The sequence below is a fragment of the Jaculus jaculus genome, chromosome X (genome assembly GCF_020740685.1).
Source record: "Jaculus jaculus isolate mJacJac1 chromosome X, mJacJac1.mat.Y.cur, whole genome shotgun sequence".
In the NCBI taxonomy this organism is placed as follows: Eukaryota; Metazoa; Chordata; class Mammalia; order Rodentia; family Dipodidae; genus Jaculus; species Jaculus jaculus.
In genome coordinates this window covers 55,046,062-55,069,118 of record NC_059125.1, presented here as the reverse complement: position 1 = coordinate 55,069,118, position 23,057 = coordinate 55,046,062, and the positions used below count along the sequence as shown (strand labels likewise).

Here is a 23,057-nt window from a genome sequence, read left to right as displayed (position 1 = left end):
TGGCTCCCATGCTGCACTAGGTCTACATGCTTAATATTCATATCAAACAAATGGAGTGGTTGAGCATGACAGACCTTGAACTGCACTTTCCAATTAGTCACTGTATCTGCTGAGGGTATGTTCAACTATAAATCTCCGCCTCAAATCTTAAGTTATAGTGGAAATTTGCCACATTAAAAAACTAGGTGGATGACATGCACACCTTTTAGAAGTTTGTTTTATACTAGCACTTTCCCCCTCACTTCCCTTATTGTTTCATTTGGTCTTTTTAAAGTTTGTATTCTTAAAAAAAAAGCAAACCTTCCAAAATTGGGAGTTGTTGATATGTACAACGTTTTAGCTATCTCACTTGAAAATAACTTCAATATGGTTACTAGTTGGGGCTCATTAGCATGTTGGATATCAAGGTTCCTAACCAATGTTTGTGTTCATCCTCCATAAATAAGACACTATTTCCAGGGTGATCTGAAAGCATGACTCCAGACAATTTCCATACTAACTTCACTTCAATGGATTTAGCCATGTTTGAATGTTCCCATTTTATAATCTGGGTTAGTGTTTTAATTTTAACCCTAAAATTATTATTTACTAAAATAAGGGCCTTTCCTATATACACATAGTTTTTCTAGTTTATCTTCTAAATAAAGGGAGAGAAAGTAAATCCCAATAAACTATAAACTAAATAAAAACATTCTACTCAAGAAAATGGCCTACACATCACTTCAGAAGGCTCAAGTTTTTTTGACCAACAGAAACTGAGGTAAATGAATCCCAAAATGATGGGGAAAATGCCTCAGTAATGTACTTATACATAATGAGTGAAATACAGTATTTACTAGTATTAAATATGCTGTAGTGTTACACAGTAAACATGTGAAACAAGAAACATCTGGTTACAAACATTTGCTGAGTTTGGGGGGAAGAAAGAAATACATCATTTTCATTGTTCAGAAAATACAGCAAAGAGGATGGTCAATGCATCCACCAACTATAGAGATTGGACAAAAAGCTATTTCAATTCTCACCTATCACCAACTACAATTCAAATTAAATGCATTCTGCCATTTTAAGATAAAGCGTGACTACAAATACCTAGCAATCCACTAATACTTTGAATGACAGGTCACTGCTGTAGGATCTGTCAAATATTTCACTGTGGTGGGTAATCTATAGCCCTTTAGGCACAGAGATGAGAAATGCATCTCCAGTAAAAAATGCAATGTTACAGGCACTGAGACTATTTAATTTACATACATTTTTAACCATTTGTTTTTTTATAACAAACTCCTACAACTAAATCGTATATTGCCACCAATTTGAATTATTCCTTTGATCTCCATCTCTAAATTCCCTATTATACACAGGCACATGGTTCTGATTACCTAAACACATTGGTGGCAGAATGATGGTCTCTCTTGTCTCAAATTCACTGTTAGTGCTAGGACTAAAAGGCAACATAAAGGCAAGCCAAATTTATAATTTAAAAGAATACTGAGAATCAAGGCCAAAACGCTAGCTTTGTAGGCAGTGTTTACTTGTGCACCTAAGACAGCATTGCAATGAGGTAGATAAACAAAAGTAACTGGACTGGAATGGGATCTGTGGGTCTAAAATGTTACATCCCATCATACTCTACACTTAGTCCAAAAATTATAGCAGAAGTGCCTTTTCAACTTTCACAGTTAATTTTGCTGTCAACCTATTAGAATTTGCACTTGGTATAAACAAGGAAGAGATGAAAAACTGAAGGAACATTTGTTATAGTACAGAAAATTACCTTAAATAAAGATTCAAGACTGTTCCATATATGTATATGTATATGTATGTGTGTGTATCTGTGTGTATATATACATACTATATATATATACACACACATACACACACAGACACACATGCACACATATATATATTCACTAGATTCATACCAATATTGGTTTCATAATCTTATGATGTTACACCCAACTTCACAGACATAGCAGCAGGTACTTCATAATGAAATGCTCACATTGCCACATATGGAGATACAGTACTATTTATCACACTTGCACTCTGAGGCGTAAACATAGTGGCTGGACTTATAGACTATCTCCCAAATAAACTTTATAAGCATGGTGGTTAAACACAACCTTTTTCTCTTTTACAAGAAAAAAATGAGGATAGGTCTGTGTGTTTTTTTCAGAAATGAATAGAAAGCCCATTTTATATAGTAGGCTCTTTGTTAAGTAAAATAGGAATTTCTAAGCTTTTCATCAAGAATTATTTGTGGAAAGTAAAAGTACCTTAGGCAAGGACAAAAACAGCACTATTATGACTTAGCATAAAGATGAAATAATACAAAACCCCTAGATAAAAAATTAAGTGATATTTATAGCCAATGTGAGTATAATTGGAATCAAACATTTAGCCAATGATAAAAGTAAAAACCTACAGTGATGTGAATAATATTGTTTTCTTCATTTCTGAACACTCAGTTTTTCTGTTTTTTAACTTCACATGAACCACATATATGATGCATATATAACATGTAACCCAGCTACCTCAGTCAGCATGGAGACAGCAGCTCACTACCTTTAAACTTTAGAAGACTACTTTTCTTTCCAGCAAAACCTGAAAAGATTCTCAATGTTCCAAGGCACTGCAAAAGTCTGCAGGCAAATAAGAATGATGAATTATTACTAAAACTGAGGTGCAACAAAGTAAGGACATATGATGTAGAACAGCCATTAATAAATGTAATTGTATATGTCATTCATGAAGTGTTTTTCATCCTGGGGTGTACTGCTTAAAAAGATTGCAACTAGAGAAGGTACAGTCTTAAAACCTATAGTATTTTCATTGTATAGGTTGCAAATCTCAATGCAATTACACAAAACCAACTCATAATGAAACACCAACATTTAAAAAGAAGTATGGACTTTAGGAGCACTGTTATACACATGGAAAACATCTGCATTGCACTAATGTCCTAAAAATCACTTCAACTCACAAATACCACAGAAGAAATATAAGGAATCTGTACAAAAGATCTGTACTCATCCAAAACAGGATACCTTACAAAACAAAAACAAAACAAAACAAAACTGTGGCTCTCATCAATAGCAGTTCTCAAAATGCTACCCTAACAGTAATAGTAACAAAATCATGATGGTGGGCATGATCCTTAGATCAGTAGTACAGGATCCATGTTTTGAATCAAGTGTACTCAAAATCCTAAAGTATACTGTGAAAAGAATAAACATACACCCATTAAGTGTTCCTCTTTGCCTGGCAAGCCTATGGGGGACCATTTTTAGAGGACTATGGAGAAAATTTGTTAACACAAATATTGAACACAATTTGAAAAGCTTACTAAAAGAATTCCTAATTAGGAAAATGTACTAGAAATGACTTTAACAGCTTCAGTGGATGGCAAGTGGTTTGAACATATATACTTAAGAGGTGATAAATACCATTTAAAAATTCTACTTGAGTTTCATAAACTGAGCATTAGGTAACCCTGTGACCAACCTTTAAGATTACTACAGTTAACCTTAAAAACCAAAGGTATACATTTTGTCATTGCCTCCCTTCATCCTAAACTGGATAAAACCCAGTAAAGTGCATCTTGACAGTAATCTCTCTCAAATTCTAAAGAGGCTGCCAAACTCTTCTAAGATTTAAAATCATCTAAGACTCTATAGATACTAATAAGAAATTATAACAACCAAAACTTGTCATAAAAAGCTAAAGGCAACTTAAATAATATCCTTCTAGGGTCTACTATCTCACTGCAGGACAGTGTGTATCTCACATTTCTTAAAACCCTGTAAAGCCAGTGTTTCATGTAAAAGTCTTAAAACCTACAAAACCTAATGTGTCAAGTACATTTCATAGAAGAATGGATTAACAGGGAAAAAAGTGTTAACTTGAATCCCCTTGGTTAGGAATATAAGGATTATCCCCAAATGAGATTCATACCAGCTGTAATATATTCCTTGCAAAAGAATGCAAGCCAAACCAGTGCCTCTCAGATGCTCAAAACCAATGCGGTGTGCACATGAGAAACAAAGAGATAGCTGCTTTGGATTACTGAAATCCTAAAGCAGCTATAGTATCTGTAGAATCAAGGAACTGTTACAGTTCTGTTTTTAACTTTCCCTCCGCCTCACTCGAAACAAGCCTTCACTCCTACTACTGTGATGACAGGAAGAAAATCACATTTAAAAAGGGCTCATTTTCTGTACTGGTTGACAAAATCATTCTAATTTTATTCACCAAAACATTTCCAGCAGCAAGTTACTGCTTTCTGTGAAAAGTAAACCTAAGATAAACATGAGCCCCACAAGACTCTGGCTATCCAAATTCGGGGAGAACCACCTCTATATAAGTTTTACATATTTTAATGAAAAGTGTCATCCAGCTGCAGGTAGCAGCAATAAAAATGGTAATATGTATATGTATGTATATAAAAGGTAGCAAATGGTGACCAAGAGATGTAAGGGAAGTGGGGTAGGGAAATGCTGAAAAGACACATGTGACATGCAAACAGAAAGGGAGATGCGAAGGCTACCAGGGGGGATTGGGAAGGTGAGGGGGAAGGAGAATCAATTTAAATTGTGTTTGAAAATGACATAATGTTACCTCAAACTCTGTGCTAACTAAAATATTTAAAACTTAAATAAAAGGAACTCAGTTACACATGGAAAGTGTCCTGGAAATGGTAATCTTCAAGCTGAGCTTATTAAAGCATTCTGAACAGTATTTTTAAAAAAATCAAGTATCAAAGAGGATAGGATTTGAAGTGAAAAACATTTCTGTGTGCAGTGTTCTATGTGCAAACTGCACTTCTACAGAATGATGAGTTATATCAAATACCACACTGTAACAACACCACCGCTGAAAGTAAACTCAAATGAGGGAAAATGTGGCAGAACCCAAGAAAAGAGTTTAATATCTTAGGTGTTCTGAAAAAAAAAAAAAAATCTCTTTTCTTCTCCATTTCCTTTGATTCACTTAGGTCCAGGAGGGATTGTTGCCGGATTCTGCACTGGTGGAGCTGGAAATGCCTGCAAATTCATCCCTGGCTGGAACAGTCCCCCGGATTGGGTAGGAATTACTACAGACTGCTGTGTTGTTCCTACCCACTGTACTGGATACCCCGTGCCCCCTAAAGCATTATAGGGGCAAATGTGAGACATTCCATATGATGACAATGGCCCAGGAAATGAAGGGAGAGGGAGTCCTTGTGTCAAGGAAGTTGGGACAGCTCCACGGATTTGGGACAGAGAAGAAATCCATGTTGATGTGTAGCCCATAGTAGATGGAGTAGTCTAACAAAAAATAAAAATAAAAACAAAAGATCAGTTTATTTGACATATGCTTTCATCAATCTATATTCCTTCCTATTGTTTTTGGCTTACTACTCCAATATTTGAATGAGTATAGCACTCATTGTAATGACATGTTAATCATAGGTGACATACCTTGTCTTCTTCACCTTCCTAACTGCTCTTCCTTGCAAGGTAGTCATTTTCTTTTCTTTTTTTTTTTAATTATTTATTTATTTATTTGAGAGCGACAGACACAGAGAGAAAGACAGATAGAGGGAGAGAGAGAGAATGGGCGCGCCAGGGCTTCCAGCCTCTGCAAACGAACTCCAGACGCGTGCGCCCCCTTGTGCATCTGGCTAACGTGGGACCTGGGGAACTGAGCCTGGAACCGGGGTCCTTAGGCTTCACAGGCAAGCGTTTAACCGCTAAGCCATCTCTCCAGCCCAAGGTAGTCATTTTCTGATGAGAGGCTCAACACTACAAATTGTACTAAGCAAGTTAATAGCGAAGTGGAGTCTTGAACATGATTCCAACTAACTCCAAGACCCATACTAACTTGCTTTATAACATTTTAGTCTCTACTTTGCTGGTGCTAGTGTACTTACATTTTTTATTTCTTTCTGACAGTCTCACGTATGCTTTAATACACAGCCATAGATAAGAAGAGCCCATCTTACTGCACAGTTCTTTGGTGATTTAGTGTAACACAGGGAAAAGAGTCTGGCATATATCAGGTGCTCAAGAAATACGACTTTCCTGACCCCTTCTACTCACTATCCTAAAGTCTGATATTTCTGCTATATTCTTTTTTTCCACTAAACTCTAATTTTTTTAAAATTTTCTGTTGTTCAACTGGTTGTGGTGTTTACTGATCTGAGAAACTCAAGAGCTCAGAGGGGAACACGCAGTTGAAGAGCCTAACCCAGAGTCTTAAAAAAAATTATATATATATATATTTAGAGAGAGAGAGAGGCAGATACAAAGAATTGGTGCCAGGGCCTCAGCCACTGAAATCAAACTCCAGACAATTGTGCCACCTAGTGGGCATATGTGACCTTGCACTTGCCTCACCTTTGTGGGTCTGGCTTACATGGGATCTGGAAAGTTGAACATGGGCTTTGCAAGCAAGCACTTTAATGGCTAAGCCATCTCTCTAGGCCTCTGCTATATTCTTATAAAATTTAAACTGAAAACAAGACAATTATATTTGGGGCAGTACTGAGAAGATATCTTCCAGTCTGGCTGTTCTTATCATATTGTATTATGATTAGTCACGTGTACAGAGGTAATGGGTATCTTGTGCACATAGGAGTAACAAATTTAATAGATGAAATAATTATTTTTATCATTCTGAAATGCTTAGCTCTTCTAAACTGAATGGCCAAGCTAAACTAAACTTTCACTTAAACTTTAAAAATATGTTTATTTATTTGTTTGAGACACAGATAGACACAGAGTGTGCATCAAGCCCTCATGCCCCTGCAAAAAAAAACACAGATGCATGTATAACTTTTGTGCATCTGGCTTTACATGGATACTGGAGAACTGAACCTGGGCTGTTAGGCTTTGCAAGTAAATGCCTTTAACAGTTGAGCAATTTCTTCAGTCGTCAACTAAACTTTTAAAAAATTATTTATTTAAAAGAGAGAAAGGCAGAGAGAAGGAGAGAGACAAAGAATGGGTGTGTCAGGGCATCCAGTCACTGCAAACAACTCCAGACGCATGATCTACCTTGTGCATCTGGTTTACATGGGTACTTGGGGAATTAAACCTTGATTATTTGGCTTTGCAGGTAAGGCCCTTAACTGCTAAGCCATCTATCTAGCCCTCAACTAAACATTTGTTAGAAACTTTAAAAATTATTTTTATTTATTTATTTGAGTGAGACAGAGAGAGAAAGAGGCAGATATGTAGAGAGAGACAGAATGGGCACGCCAGGGCTTCCAGCCACTGCACACGTACTCCAAATGCATGCGTCCTCTTTTGCATCTGGCTAACGTGGGTCCTGGGGAATTGAGCCTTGAATTGGGGTCCTTAGGCTTCACAGACAAGCACTTAACTGCTAAGCCATCTCTCTGTCCCTTATTAGAAACTTTTAACTTAAGTTAGAATAAAAATTTTTGATTTGAATCAACAATGAATGACAATATTGAGGCAAAAAATACTTAAAGTTCAACAGTTCCTTCATATCAATGTCTTCATTCTGTTAAAGTAAAATTAAATTTAATGCTCCTGATTCAAAAACAGCATGGTCACATTTTAATAAGTTGCTTCTATGATCTATTTATACATATAGAAAGAGCTCTGAAGTGATGTTTACCTAATGTTGGTGATAACTATTTCTAGGTGGTGGGATTTGAAAGTGGTATTTTAAAATCTGTACCTTTTTTTTGGGGGGGGGTCTGAGGTACGGTCTCTAGCTCAGGCTGACCTGGAATTCACTATGTAGTCCCAGGGTGACCTCGAACTCATGGTGATCCTCCTACTTCTGCCTCCTGAGTGCTGAGATTAAAAGCATGCACCACCATGCCTGGCTAAAATCTGTACTTCTTGGGCTGGAGGGATGGTGGAGTGGTTAAGGCTCTTGCCCGTGAAGCCAAAGGTCCTGGGTTTGATTACCCAGGACCCATGTAAGGCAGATGCTCAAGGGGGAACACGCATCTGGAGTTCGTATGCAGTGGCTGGAGGCCCTGGCATGCCCATTCTCTCTTTCTCTCAAATAAATAAATAAAAAATTAAGAAAAAAAACTATACTTCTTGCATTGATTAAATTCTGTAAGGAATATTACTATTTTATAAATGATGAATGCTTTTTAATATTTTATTTACTTAATCGAGAGAGAGAGAGGAGACAGAGAGAGGGAGAGGTGTGTGTGTGGGGGAACTGGTGTGCAAGGGCCTCTAGCCATTGCAAACAAACTCCAGATGCATGTGCCACTTTTGGCATCTGGCTTATGTGGGTACCAGGGACTCAAACCTGGGTCCTTAGGCTTTGTAGGGAAGCTCCCCAGCCTTTAAGCCATCTCTCCATCCCAATTAATACTTTCTTTTTAAAGTATTAGTATTGAGCTAGAGAGATGGCTTAGCAGTTGAGCGCTTGCCTGTAAAGCCTAAGGACCCTGGTTCGAGGCTCGGTTCCCCAGGTCCCACGTTAGCCAGATGCACAAGGGGGCGCACGCGTCTGGAGTTCGTTGCAGTGGCTGGAAGCCCTGGCGCGCCCATTCTCTCCCTCTCTCCTTCTATCTGTCTTTCTGTGTCTGTCGCTCTCAAATAAATGAATAAATAAATAAATAAATAAATAATTTAAAGTATTAGTATTGAACTAGAAAATTATATTTTCAAGACATCTCTAATTCAAATCTCAAACATGCAGTCTATTCTTACTAAAACATACTATTTGTTCAGGCCCACCATCTTGGTGACCAGTATCTTAGAATAGTATCCAGTTATAGAAAGTAGATACTCTCCTGTCATACAGCCATTCAAATATCAAAATTTGGGGCTGGACAGGGAGCTCAGCAGTTTAAGGCATTTGCTTGCAAAGCCTAATGGCCCATGTTCGATTCCCTATCACCCATGTAAAGCTAGATGTACAGTATGGCACATGAATCTGGAGTTCATTTTCAGTCGCAGGAGGCCCTGGCATGCCCACATTCATATTCTCTCTGTGTCTGCCTCTTTCTCCCTCTCAAATAAATAAAAAATGTTTTAAAGATATAAAATTTTGTTTATCCTATCTCTTCAACATTTCTTAGAATCTGTTCACTACTGTTCTATTCAATTTTCCGTCACCTAGACTACTGAGACTAACTCTTGACTGGCTGGCCAATACCTACCTTGATATAACCCCAAATCCCATCTTCTTACTTTAATCAAAACAAAGCTGAGGAGCTGGAGAGATAGCTTAGCAGTTAAGGTGCTTGGCTGCAAAGCCAAAGGATTCAGGCTTGATTCCCCAAGACCCACTTAAGCCAGATGAACAAGGTGGCACATGTGTCTGGAGTTCGTCTGCAGTGGCTGGAGGTCCTAGCATGCCCCTTCTCTCTCTCAATAAATAAACAAAAATATTAAAGAAAACAAAGTTGCTCTTACTAATCCCCTATGGTTTCAACAGCTATCCATCTTTAATAAAATAAACACAAAATTCCTTATCACTGCTGCATTTAAAGCCCTACCCACTTCCTTAGGTCCATCATGTACTACCCCTTGCTTTCTTTACTTCTACCAAACTTTTATTTCAATCCCATCATGTGCCCTTCCTCACACCAGACTTCTGCATATACTGTTCTTTCTGCTTGGAATCATATTCGCTCTCCTTTTTATCTTCTATTTTATTCTTTTTTTTTATTTTTGAGGCAAGTTCTCAAACTGATTTGGAACTCACTCTGCAGCCCCAGGCTGGCCTCAAATTCACTTCAACCCTCCTACCTTAATCTCCAGAGTTCTGGGGTTATAGGTGTGTGCCATCATGCCTGGCTCCCTCTCCCTTTTCAACTAGTTAATTTGTACTACTTCTTTAGATCTCCATTTAATCATCACTTTCATAGGAAAGACTTCCATGACCTCTTTTTATTAGTTCAAATTTCCCTTATTGTATGCTATTAACCTATATCTATCTTGTAGTTCTGATTATAACTGTAATTTTTATATTTATACAGGTCTATCATTGTTTGACTGACCCACAAAAATATAAGTTCTATAAGGATAAGAATCATACTTATAAGTTGGGTGTGGTGGTGCACACTTTTAATCTCAGCACTCGGGAGGCAGAGGTAGGATCACCATGAGTTAAAGGCCACCCTGAGACTACAGAGTTAATTCCAGGTCAGCCTCAGCCAGAGTGAGACCTTGCTTGTTTTCACTAAACCTTAGTCTAGTAGAGGACTTGGTATAGAGTAAAGGGCTTGATACATGTTATAAAAACAAAAAATGCCTAAGTAGGTTTGCAGCACAGTAACATGAAAGTAAGATGTGCTCTCTGCACAAGAATATAATCAACTTAATGTAAAGTGCAAAATAGTTACAACATATAGATAACACCTGTATAGCTTTATAGATGCTATCTCACTTAATTCTCACAGGAATCCTGCAAGGCAGGTATTATTGCTATCTGAAAGATATGAACAAGTAGGCAAAAAGAGATGAGGTCAGTTGGGCATGGTGGCTCATGCATTTAATCCCAGAACTGGGGAGGCAGAGGTAGGAGGATCACTGTGAGTTTGAGGCCACCCTGAGACTACATAATGAATTCCAGGTCAGCCTGAGCCAGAGAGAGACCCCACCTCAAAAAAACAAAAATAAAAATAAAAATAAAAATAAATAAGAGGGGCTGGAGAGATGGCTTAGCAGTTAAACACTTGCCTGTGAAGCCTAAGGTCCCCAGTTCGAGGCTCGATTCCCCAGGACCCACATTAACCAGATGTCCAAGGGGGCGCATGCGTCTGGAGTTCGTTTGCAGTGGCTGGAGGCCCTGGCATGCCCATTCTCTCCCTCTCTCTTTCTCTCTCTGCCTCTTTTTCTGTCTGTCACTTTCAAATAAACAAATAAAAAATAAAAATAAATAAGAGATGAGGTCACATAATGAGTAAATGACTAGCTAAGATTGGAACCTCAGTTTGTTAAATGAACTTTTTCACTTTATTCACACTTTAACAGCTCCTCTTATTAAAAAAAAAAAAGTCACTTGAAAATTTTTTTGAGGTAGGGTTTCATTCTAGCCTAGGCTTACCTGGAATTCACTATGTAGTCTCAGGGTGGCTTCGAACTCACAACAATCCTCCTACCTCTGCCTCCCGAATGCTGGGATTAAAGGTGTGTGCTACCTCGCACAGCTCAGGTCATTCTATTTTATCTAGAACAGCTTTACAATTTTTAAAAATATTTTATTTATTAATTTGTTTATTTGAAAGTGACAGCAAAAGAGGCGGGGGGGGGGGAAGAATGGGCACACCAGGGCCTCTATCCACTGCAAACAAACTCCAGATGCATGCACTACCTTGTGCATCTGGCTTATGTGGGTACTGAGGAATCAAACCTGGGTCCTTAGGTTTTGCAGGCAAGTGCCTTAACTGCTAAGCCATCCCTCCATCCCTACAATTCTTTTACATACTTAATAAAGCTAGTCCAGATAACTTACTGGCTTTAAGAATATTGTTATTGCCGGGCGTGGTGGCACACACCTTTAATCCCAGCACTTGGGAGGCAGAGGTAGGAGGATCGCCGAGAGTTCGAGGCCACCCTGAGAGTACATAGTTAATTCCAGGTCAGCCTGGACCAGAGTGAGACCCTACCTCGAAAAACAAAAAACAAAACAAAACAAAAAGAATATTGTTATTGTTGAGCAATCCAAACTCTTCTTGTACTGTCAGATTAATTCTCATTCCTTATGATATTCAAATATTTGATGAGGTAGTTTTTTTTTTCTGTTGTTGTTTGTTTGTTTGAAGGTAGGCTCTCATTCTATCCCAGGCTGACCTGGAACTCACTCTGAAGTCCCAGGCTGGCTTCAAGCCTTCTACCTCTGTCTCACAAGTGCTAAGATTAAAGGCGTGCAACACCATGCCTGGCTCTGATGGGGTATTTTTTAGAGAGAATAGTGTAATATAATAGCCAACAAATTATGACAAACTACCACTTTTCATAATAGCCTACACTGTTCTGCAACTCATTCTGTAGCCCCAGCTGGCCTTGAACTCGCTATGATCCTCCTACTTCAACTATAAGAGTACTGGGACCATAGGTGAGAATCACTATACCCACTCATAAATAATGTTTTTTATTTCTTATTTTGGTTTTCTAAGGCAGGGTCTCACTGTAGTCCAGTCTTGTTCAAAGACAAGACTAATTGAGATAAAGATCAAAAGTCTCTATGTTATTAAGTTATAGCAGTTTTGCACAGTAACTAACCATAGGCCTAAATCAATTTTAATTGCTTTAGTTTTCATAAATAAAATTGGGGATAAACAACTTACTTCACATAACTTGTTCCAGTTTTCTGTCTCTAGCTTTTGTTGACTCTGTTTAAGTTGGTTTAAACTTGGCTTACTAGGTAAATTTCCCACTGTTTCCTTTGTCCAGTCATCCAACAGCTTGTGTAAGTCATCTGTGAACATCCCTTTTTTACTGGTTGGAGATTGTCGGTATGATGCTGTATTACTAGTCACACACTGTGGATCTGCAAGAAATAAACACACCAGAGAAAACATGGAAAGGAATTACAACTGGTAAGTAGATAAGTCTTCTTTGAGCAATGTGGCTAATAGAACAAGGCATAGGGGACAGATAAGAATGACTGACTACACATTGTAGTTGACCCAAGACTAATTCTATCTTAAAGATGTTGTCCTAATGTAATCAATCACTAAGAGTACTCCTTTCATTCACTAAAGTTTCTTATAGTTTGGACACAAAATCATAGGGCTACCTTAGGTGTAAACCAAGTATAGATAAACAAAATTGTTATAAACGCTGATCTTTTTGTTGTTTTTGGTTTTTTGAGGCAGGGTGTTACTCTAGTTCAGGCGGACCTGGAATTCACTATGTGGTCTCAGGGTGGCCTCAAACTCCTCCTACTTCTGCCTCCCAAGTGTTGGGATTAAAGGCATGCACCACCACGCCTGGCTCACTAAACTTTGATCTTTTATTAGCTTTCTTGGGTAGAATCTAACAAGACTCACAGGGATAAGGGTATGCTTTAGTACTACATGCTTTTGCAGCATATGCAAGGTCATGAATTCAAGTCCTGGAAGAAGAAGGGAAGGGGAGGGGAGAAGAGAGGAGAGGAGAGGGAGGAGGCAGCAATGGTAATGGCATTATAAGATGCTAAAAATGGAAAGAATCTTAGGGGTATAGTCAAAAGTACTAGTTTTAAAATGAGTAAACCAGACCCAGGAAAAGCAAACTGATATGCTCAAGTTCTCCCAGAAGCAGGCCTGGAACTCTAATGACTTTCAACAAGGTTAAAAATATGGAATTACATTTTCCTTTATACTGATATTTCTTTTTTTTTGGCTTTCATTTGCTTTTTAGTTTAACCTCTTAATGAGAGAAAGTGAGAGCGAGAGCGAGAAAGAATTGGTATGCTAAGGCCTTAGCCACTGCAAACAAATTCCAGACACATGTGTCACCTTATGTATCTGGCTTACCTGCGTGGAGTTGAACTGGGGTCTGTAGGCTTCACAGGCAAGTGCCTTAACTGCTAAGCCATCTCTCCAGGCCTCATTTGCCTTTTTTTTTTTTTTTTTTCCTGAGGTAGGGTCTCTCTCTATCCCAGGCTGACCTGGAATTTACTATGTACATACTGATATTTCTGTTTATGGTTAAATTTTTTAAAAGGATGGGCATAGTGGTACAGACCTGTAATCACAGCACCAGAGAAGCTGAGGCAGGAGAATTACAAGGTCAAACTACCCTGGGCTACATAATGAAACCCTGCTTAAAGAAAACATAAGCAAAACAAAATAAAACAACAACAAAAAAAAAATAAAACAACAACAACAAAAAAAAAACCCAAGAGCTGGGGAGATGACTCAACACTTAAAGGCACTTGCTTACAAATCCTGCTGGCCCAGGTTTGATACCCCAGTACCCACAGAAACCAGATGTACAAAATGGCACATACTTCTGGAATTCATTTGCAGTGCCAAGAGGCCTTGGCCTTGGCTCACCCACAGTGTCTCTTTGTCTCTCTCTCTCTCAAATAAGTATTTTTATTTTTGTGGGGGGGTGGTGGTGTGGGTAGATGGGGGAGAGATATAATGGACGTGCCAGGGTCTCCAACCATTGTAAACAAGCTACATGTGCATGTACCACCTTCTGTTTCTGGCTTTCACGGGTCCTAGATAATTGAACCTAGGTCCTTTGACTTTGCAGGCAAGCGCCTTAACCACTAAACCATTCCTCCAGCCCAAAAATGTTTTTTTTTTAAATAAAGAAAGCTCAAATATAGACAAAAGATAATGACATGACATTATCAAAATGTTGAAAGAGAAAACTCTCAAACAAGAAGCTAACTTTCAAAAATGAAGGAGACCCAACAAACACTATGCTGTGAATTACTTGAAAGAGATAACTTCCTTTTCACAATGATAGACACTATGCTCTGCAAGTAGATGGAGATGATTATGATTTAGGAAAATAAATTATAGTTTTCTTCAAGTCCTTAAGTTTAACCTATGACAAAAGAAAGAAGAGTGTCTTGTAGGAATAGAGTTAAGGGCAACCAAACAGTGCACCATATTTCTGGAGGCAATTGTTCAGTTTTAAGAGTTCAAAGGTAGATATAATCTGGGTCAGTGAACCAGGGGCAGAAGTAGGAAAGACAAATATAAAACAATATAATTGATACTGAGAAATAACTAGTTACTATAACAAAATTACCACATCTATATATTTACCTTGTTTATATTTTATTTCAGGGATTAATATAACTGAAGGGAAGCCTAAATAAACTCTCTAGCTTTACTTTCTTTTAGTTGATTTTGAAAATTACTTATTTTAAAGATCACACAGATGAGCAATATTTTAGCTCCCCATTAGCTCTGCATGTGGCTGACATGCAGGTTATGAAAAGTATGCAAGCCTGCTTTTCAGGGTCATGAAGGCCACATTTGCTGAAAGGACTGGCTTTTCACTTGGGCCTACAAAAATATCTGATGGCTGACTAAAACAGGGTGAAAAGTCTTGGCATGTTAGCTTTCATACTGTATATGTATCTTTTGCTGCCTTACCCTTTGGTTAGACTTTGACTCAAGTCTACATGTAGATATGATAATCATTTAAGGAACGTTGTCCCACACTGGTTGTATGGACTGATTTTCCCTGCTATCCTTTCAAGGCTGAAGATACAAAAATAAAAGTAAAAAATATGGGCTGGAGAGATGGCTTAGCGGTTAAACGCTTGCCTGTGAAGCCTAAGTACCCCGGTTCAAGGCTCGGTTCCCCAGGTCCCACGTTAGCCAGATGCACAAGGGGGCGCACGCATCTGGAGTTTGTTTGCAGAGGCTGGAAGCCCTGGCGTGCCCATTCTCTCTCTCTCCCTCTATCTGTCTTTCTCTCTGTGTCTGTCACTCTCAAATAAATAAATAAAAACTTAAAAAAAAAGTAAAAAATATGTAGAGGGACGTTCTGACTTTGTGAATACATACATACCAATGACCAAGTTTCATATCACATTCTAGGACACTGAAGACATGCCTTGAAATCTCTAACCATCAATCCTTTCCTAATCTAACCCTACCTCCCTTTTCCCCTTGCTTAAGGATAAAAGGAGCTTAAACTTCTGCTAAGTTAAAATGGTTCTTCTAGGGCATTGGTCTGCTTTGTTCTCATTTTGCTGATAGTCCAAATAAATTCTTTTCCTTGCCCCAACAACTTGTCCTTGGGTTGGGCTTCTTTCAAATGGTGAGTAAATGGACTTGGGCTTATTAACAATGTAAAACATAAAAAAGTAGGATATTCAGTCATCAAGAAAAACTAGAAACTATCAAAATGAGTACAATTATACAGTTCCTTTGCATGTTTCCAGGAATTAGCCATCTTTTCCCTTCTAACTCTTTTCACAATTAAAAGTTGAATTATATTTGGCTCGTGTATTAACCTTTGAATCTAAAGTAGTGCTCTATATCTTTCTTTGTAAATTCTATAAACTAAAATAAAAGGAAAAGTGAAAACATTTCTTAGGGAAAATATCCTTGAAATAAATTGTTACTTCATGTTCCTTGCAGGAAATATCAGAGGGAGGACTGGAGAGATATTTTAGTTGGTAAAGTGCTTGCCTTTCAAGCATGCAGACCTGAATTCAACCCCTAGAACCCATGTAAAAATGTTGAATATGGTGGTATGCACTTCTGTTTCCAGTACTAGAAAAGAGAAGAACCCTGGGGCTTGTTGGCCATCAGTCTAGTTTAATTGCAAGTTCCAGGTCAATAAGAGAGACTGCCTCAAAAAAAATGTGGGGCTGGAGGGATGGCTTAGTGGTTAAGGCATTTCCCTGCAAAGCCAAAGGACCCCGATTCGATTCCTCAGGACCCACTTTAGCCAGATGCACAAGGTAGCACATGCATCTGGAGTTAGTTTGCAATGGCTGAAGGTCCTGGAGTGCTCATCTCTCTGTCTCTTTCTCTCTCTAATAAATAAAATAAATATATTAAAAAATAGACAATTAAAATAACATAGTCTTAAACTGGGCATGGTGGCACATGACTTTAATCCCAGTACTTGGGAGGCAGAGGTAGGAGGATTGCGGTGAGTTTGAGGCCACCCTGAGAGATTCCATAGTGAATTCCAGGTCAGCCTGGGCTAGAGTGAAATCCTACCTTGAAAAACAAAAAATATAAAAAGATAGTCTTAATCTGAACTAGATTGCTTTGAATTAAGAAGCTAATTATAAACCATGTGTGGTAGTATATATGCCTTTAATCCCAGCACTCAGGAGGCAGAGGTAGGAGGATGGGTGTGAGTTTGAGGCTATCCTGGGACTACAGAGAGACCCTACAGCAAAAAAGGAACACAAAACAAACAAACAAAAGAAGAAGTTAATTATGATTTTTATGATCACACAGGGAAATAATTTAAAAACATAATAAGAGAAGCAAAATGATAATTTGAAAGTAATACTAGAAAATATTTAAACAATGGAAAGTAGAAATCAAGGAAGAGTCACAAAAATGGGTAGACTATGAAAAATCAACAACAAATGACAAATATAAACATTACTTTATTTATAAGTAATTATACACAAATAGTTTATAGGACTGGAAAGATGGCTTAGCAGTTAAGGTGCATGCTTGCAAAGCCTGATGGCCTGAGTTCCTTTCCCTAGTACTCACGTAAACTACATGCACAGAGTGGTACATGCTTCTGGAGTTCATATGCACAGGAAGGAGGCCCTGGATGCCCATACTCACTCTGTCTTTTCATCTCTGCTCTCACAGTCTCTCACATAAATAAATCAATAAAATATGTATTTAAAACAGAAATGATTTTGGGGGCTGGAGAGATGGTTTAGCAGTTAAGGCGCTTGCCTATGAAGCCTAAGGACTCAGGTTCGATTTCCCAGTACCCACATAAGACAGATGCACTTGGTGCCCCATGTCTGGAGTTCATTTGCAATGGGCAACGGCCCTGGCCCTCCCATTTTCTCTCTCTCTCTCATAAATAAATGAATAAAAAATATTTTGCTGCCGGGTGTGGTGGCGCACAACTTTAATCCCAACACTTGGGAGGTAGAGGTAGGAGGATCACTGTGAGTTCAAGGCCACCCTGAGACTACATAGTAAATTCCAGGTCAGCCTGAGCTAGAGTAAGACCCTATCTCAAAAAAAAAAATATTTTATTTATGAGAGAGAGAGAAAAACAGACAGACAGCATGAGTATGGGCATGCCAGGGCCTTCTGCTACTACAAATGAACTCCAGATACATATGTTACTTTGTACATCTGGCTTTACATGGGTACTGAGGAATTCAACCTGGGCCCGCAGGCTTTGCCAACAAGCACCTTTAACCACTGAGCCATATCTCTAGCTCCTCAGTCTTTCTTTTTACATTTTTTAAAACTTTCAAAATTGTATTTATAAGTAGAGAGAGACAGAGAAGAGAGAGGAGGGAGAGAGAATGAGAATGGGTGTGCCAGAGCCTCTAGCCACTGCAAATGAACTCCAAATGCACGTGCTACTTTGTGTGGCTGGCTTTACGTAGATACTGGTGAATTGAACTCAAGTTGTTAGGGTTTAGAGGCAAGCTCCTTAACCGCTGAGCTATCCAGCCATCCTTTTCCTTCCTTCCTTCCTTTTTTTTTTTTTGAGGTAGGGTCTCACTCTAGTCCAGGCTGACCTGCAATTCACTATGTAGTCTCAGGGTGGCCTTGAACTCACAGCGATCCTCCTACCTCTGCCTCCTGAGTGCTGGGATTAAAGGTGTGCGCCTGGCTTCCTTCTCTACTTCTCTGTCTAAGATTGGATCCAACATTATATTCAGATTTTGAAGCCAGTTGAGGAACAACTTAAATTCTACCTGTAATCTTTTTTTTTTTTTTTTTTTTTTTAAGGTAGGATCTCACTCTAGCTCAGGCTGACCTAAATAAAATTCACTTTGTAGTCTCAGAGTGGCCTCAAACTAACAGCGATCCTCCTACTTCTGCCTTCTGAGTGCTGGGATAAAAGGTGAACGGCACCACACTCGGCCTACCTGTAATCTTATTCTCCTATGTCATTTAACTGAATATAGTCAGAGGTTCTACGGATCTGCATGTGGAATTTTTAGGGGATTTTATTTTGCCTCCCACAAATTCTGTTAAGATTTTGCATATTTTTAGGGCTGGAGAGATTGCTCAGTGGTTATGGTGCTTAAGGACCCATGTTTGATACCCCAGTACCCATGAAAAGCAGATGCACAAAGTGGTGCATGTATCTGGAGTTCTTTTGCAGTGGCTGGAGTCCCTGGGGTGCCCATTCCATCTCTTTTCTCTCTCTGCTTGCAATTAAATAAATGCTCTTTTAAAAGAGATAATGCATGTTTTAAATTAACACACACACACACACACACACACACACACACACATTATAATTTGGTCTTATTTGTCCCCCTCCCTTCTACCTCTCTCTTGCTGGTCCCTTTCCTTCTCCAAAAGTGCCTACTTCTGTTTTCAGGCCATTTAATTTCCATTGCCCTCTCTCTCTCTTTTTTTCCCTCTCATATATTCTCTTCCTTCTCTCACATGGTTTCCTTTCTACTTTCATGAAACCTACACACACACACACACACACACACACACACACACACACACACTATCCAGATTCTGCATATGAGAGAAAACAGGTGATATTTGTCCAAGTATGGCTTATTTCACTTTAACACAATGATCTCCAGTTTCATCCATTTTCTAGAAAATGTTACAGTTTTATTCTTTATGGCTGAATACAGGCCCATAATGTGCATGTACCACATTTTTTTCTTTTCTTTTTGGTTTTTGTTTTTCCAGGTAGGGTCTCATTCTAGCCCAGGCTGACCTGGAATTCACTATGTAGTCTCAGGGTGGCCTCAAACTCAAAGCGATCTTCCTATCTCTGCCTCCTGAGCACTGAGATTAAAGGTATGCACTACCAGCTTTTTTTCTGTTTTCTTTTCTTTTCTTTTCTTTCTTTTTTTTTTTTTAACAACAAACAAACAAAAAAACAGGGTCTCACTCTACTCTAGTATGACCTGGAAATCACTCTGTAGTCCAGGCTGCTTTCAAACTCATGGTGATATTCCTACCTCAGCCATTTTCTTTATCCATTAATCTGTTGATAAATATTTAGACTGGTTCCATATCTTTGTTATTGTGAGTAGTGTAGCAATAAATGTGGATATGCAAATATTTCTATGTTAGGGTGATTTAGAGTCCTTCAGGTATCTAGCCAGGAGTAGTATAGCTGGATCATATAGTAGTTCTACTTTAAGTTTGTGGAGGAATATTTACACTGATTGCCATAGTAGCTATACTAGTTTCCATTTCCACCAGAAGAATATAAGGATTTTTCTCTCCCTATATCCTCATTGGGGGTGTTGCTTCGCTTTACAATATACCCTCAACTCAACCTTCACTATGTACATGAAATTAAAGGGGGCTTACCTGATGAGTAACTTGTATATTACTTATGTGGATATGACCCTATTTTCCCTAAGTTAAACAAGTATATTTTATTAAGATCCTTTAACATAATATATAAGGATCTTTACCTTCAGATACAGCATAAACTATTTAAAAGGTCATTGTTGTTACCAACAAACTTCTAAACTTTAAATGCCAGACTAGTGGTTCTCATCGAAACTAGTAACATTTTAAAAAACTATTTTGGCCAGGGTGGTAGCACACACCTTTAATTCCAGCAGTGGGGTGGCAGAGGTAGGACTGCTGTGAGTTCAAGGCCACTCTGGAACTACAAAGTAAGTTCCATATCAGCCTGGACTACAGGAAAAACCCTACCTTGAAAAACAATAACAAAAATCTATTCTGGGGAAAGATACTAGGATTCTAGCTATTTGTTTTCCAAAGTAAACTTAGTTATTCTTTAATACATATCACTTTTCTTCATCATTATTTCATTAAAGAACATTTACTAACAAAAAGTTTGGAGAACATTTTAGACTAATACATAGATTATTAAATCACTTTAGTCTAATAAAAAGCACATACAGGGCTAGAGAGATGGCTTAATTGTTAAGGCACTTTCCTGTGAAGCCCAAGGACTCATGTTCCACTCTCCAGATCCAATGTAAGCCAGATGCACAAGGTGATACAAGTGTGCAAGGTTACACATGTGCACAAGGTGGTGCACACATCTGGAACTCAACTGCAGTGGCTGGAGGCCCTGGCCCACCAATTCTCTCTCCCCTTCTTGTTTTCTCTTTCATAAAGGCATGTGCCACCATGCCCAGCAAAAACAAACAAACAAAAAAATAACAATGACAAAAAATTATATTATCACAGTTTTTCTTTCTTAAAAATATTTTATTTTTATTTATTTATTTAACAAAGAGAGAGAGAGAGAGAGAATAGGTGCATCAGGGCTTCCAGCCACTGCAAACAAACTCCAGATGCATGTGACCCCTTGTGCCTCTGGCTAACGTGGGTCCTGGGGAATCAAACCTGGGTCCTTTGGCTTTATAGGCAAATGCCTTAACTGCTAAGTCATCCCTTCAGCCCCTATCACAGTTTTCTAATTTTGCTTATCTTCAAATCGTTTGTTTATTTATTTTTATTTTTTTGGTTTTTTAAAGGTAGGGTCTCACTCTAGCCCAGGCTGACCTGGAATTCACTATGGAGTCTCAGGGTGGGTCATAGAGAGTAGAGCTGGGATCCTTTGGCTTTGCAGGTAAATGCCTTAATCACTAAGCCACCTCTCCAGCCCTGTTTCTTTTCTTTCTTTTTTGCGGGGGTGGGGGGAATTTCCAAGGTAGGGTCTCACTCTAGCTCAGGCTGACCTGGAATTCACTATGTAGACTCAGGGTGGCCTTGAACTCTTGGCAATCCTCCTACCTCTGCATCCCGAGTGCTGGGATTAAATGCGTGCACTACCACGCCAGGCTTCTGGTCAGTTTCTTAAGAATTTCTTTTATGGCTAATTTACCTTTTACACTGTCCACATGTGCTAAGGACTGAGGGCGGCTGCGAAGTTTACTTTTGAAAGATCTTGGTCGACGTGGTGATGCAGGTGATAAAGGAATCTCTGAAGACTGGGTTTTGCTATCTTTAATTGACCAAAGGCGTTCATAGAGCTCCTGCAGTTCTTTATTCTGTTGGGTTTGAAGATTCAACACCTCCTGAATGTGTCTGAATAAAAATTAGGTAGAAAGAATTTTCATAACTTTGATACCATACACATAACTATAGAAATTTACAGTGGTCCGAGTAAAGTTTAATGAGGCACTGAAATTTAGAATGGTGAACTAACAAAGTATCTTCACATTTTTTGGATAGAAAACACCTTCCTAAAATATAACATTAAACTAATCTGTCCTTAGGCTTCTCAGTCAAACACCTCAATTGCAATTGCCAAGCCATCTCTTCAGCCCTAATAGTGATTTAATGTTAGGTTCTAAAATCAGTAAGAAAAAAATCACACACACACACACACACACAAACAGGTTTCTTGCGGTAGGGTCTTGTTCTAGCCCAGGCTGACCTAGAATTCACTATGTAGTCTCAGGGTGGCTACCAACTCACAGCCATCCTTCTACCTCTGCCTCCTGAGTACTGGGATTAAAGGTGTACACCACCAAGCCTGGCTATTTTTAAAAATATTAATTAATTTATTTATTTGAGAGAGAGAAAACGAGCATGGGCATGTCAGGGCCTTTTGCTATTGTAAGCCAACTCCAGACACATGTACCATTTTGTGGATCTGGCTTTAGGTGAGCACTGGAGAATTGAACCCAGATTGGCAGGCTTTGTAAGCAAGCCAAGAAACTCACAGTAACTGCCTCTGAGAAATGAGATTGCCATGAGAAATGATAATTTTTAATCATTAAAAAAAAATCAAGAACAAGGGCTGGAGAGATGCTTTAAGGTGCTTGCCTGTGAAGCCTAAGGACCCAGGTTTGATTTCCTAGTACCAATATAAGCCAGATTTGCAGTGGCTGGAGATCCTGGTGTGCTCAATCTCTCTCTCCCTCTTTCTCTCTTTCTCAAATATATGAGAGCTAGAGGATGGGGTGGAATGCTGACTTCTGGACATGATATGGTCATTATACTCATGAACCCACAGCATCTGTGGTTGTCTGCACAAGACCTGCACAAGAATAAACCTGTTGTCACATCCCACTATGGATTCAGGGGATCATGAGTCTTGACTTTTTCCAGAGAAGGAGTTGACAGTTAATGGTTAATGGGGGTCATGTTCTTCAGTGGTTCAATCACTGGTTAAGTTACCCATCGTTTAAGTAAATAACCCCTACTCATGCTCATGCAAGCAACCCTGATTTCACTCAGATTGCTACAATAATGACAACAGTAACAGCAACAATTTAGGTTTAAAAACTTAGCTCACTAATATAGTCATTTAGTACTCACTATCCTGGTCTCTAAAAAATTATGAACAAGTCATAATGCCAATAGAATAAGGAAGGGCTGAAGATGCAATTCAGTATTAGTGAGACAAAGGAGGGTACTATATACTCCCTTGGTCACTGGGTAAGTGTTAAGCACTATAAAAATCTGTTAAAGTTATTACTAGTGTTAATGATAAGTTCAAGTTTTTATTCTAAAC

At 38.7% G+C, this 23,057-nt stretch overlaps 1 protein-coding gene across 4 annotated transcripts in view; it reads right to left on the bottom strand.

Annotated features, from left to right (window-relative positions):
* Positions 1 to 2,807: 2,807 nt before the first annotated feature.
* Wnk3 (WNK lysine deficient protein kinase 3) overlaps positions 2,808 to 23,057 on the bottom strand; it is a 210,452-nt gene continuing 190,202 nt past the window's right edge. For all 4 annotated transcript variants that reach the window (XM_045140319.1, XM_045140318.1, XM_045140320.1 and 1 more), the window contains exons 21-23: positions 21,420 to 21,622; positions 12,281 to 12,483; positions 2,808 to 5,309 (exon numbers count right to left, since the gene is read on the bottom strand). In XM_045140319.1, the coding sequence (XP_044996254.1) occupies positions 4,989 to 5,309; positions 12,281 to 12,483; positions 21,420 to 21,622 (727 nt within the window). In that variant the 3' untranslated portion in view covers positions 2,808 to 4,988. The remainder of the gene's footprint in view (positions 5,310 to 12,280; positions 12,484 to 21,419; positions 21,623 to 23,057) is intronic.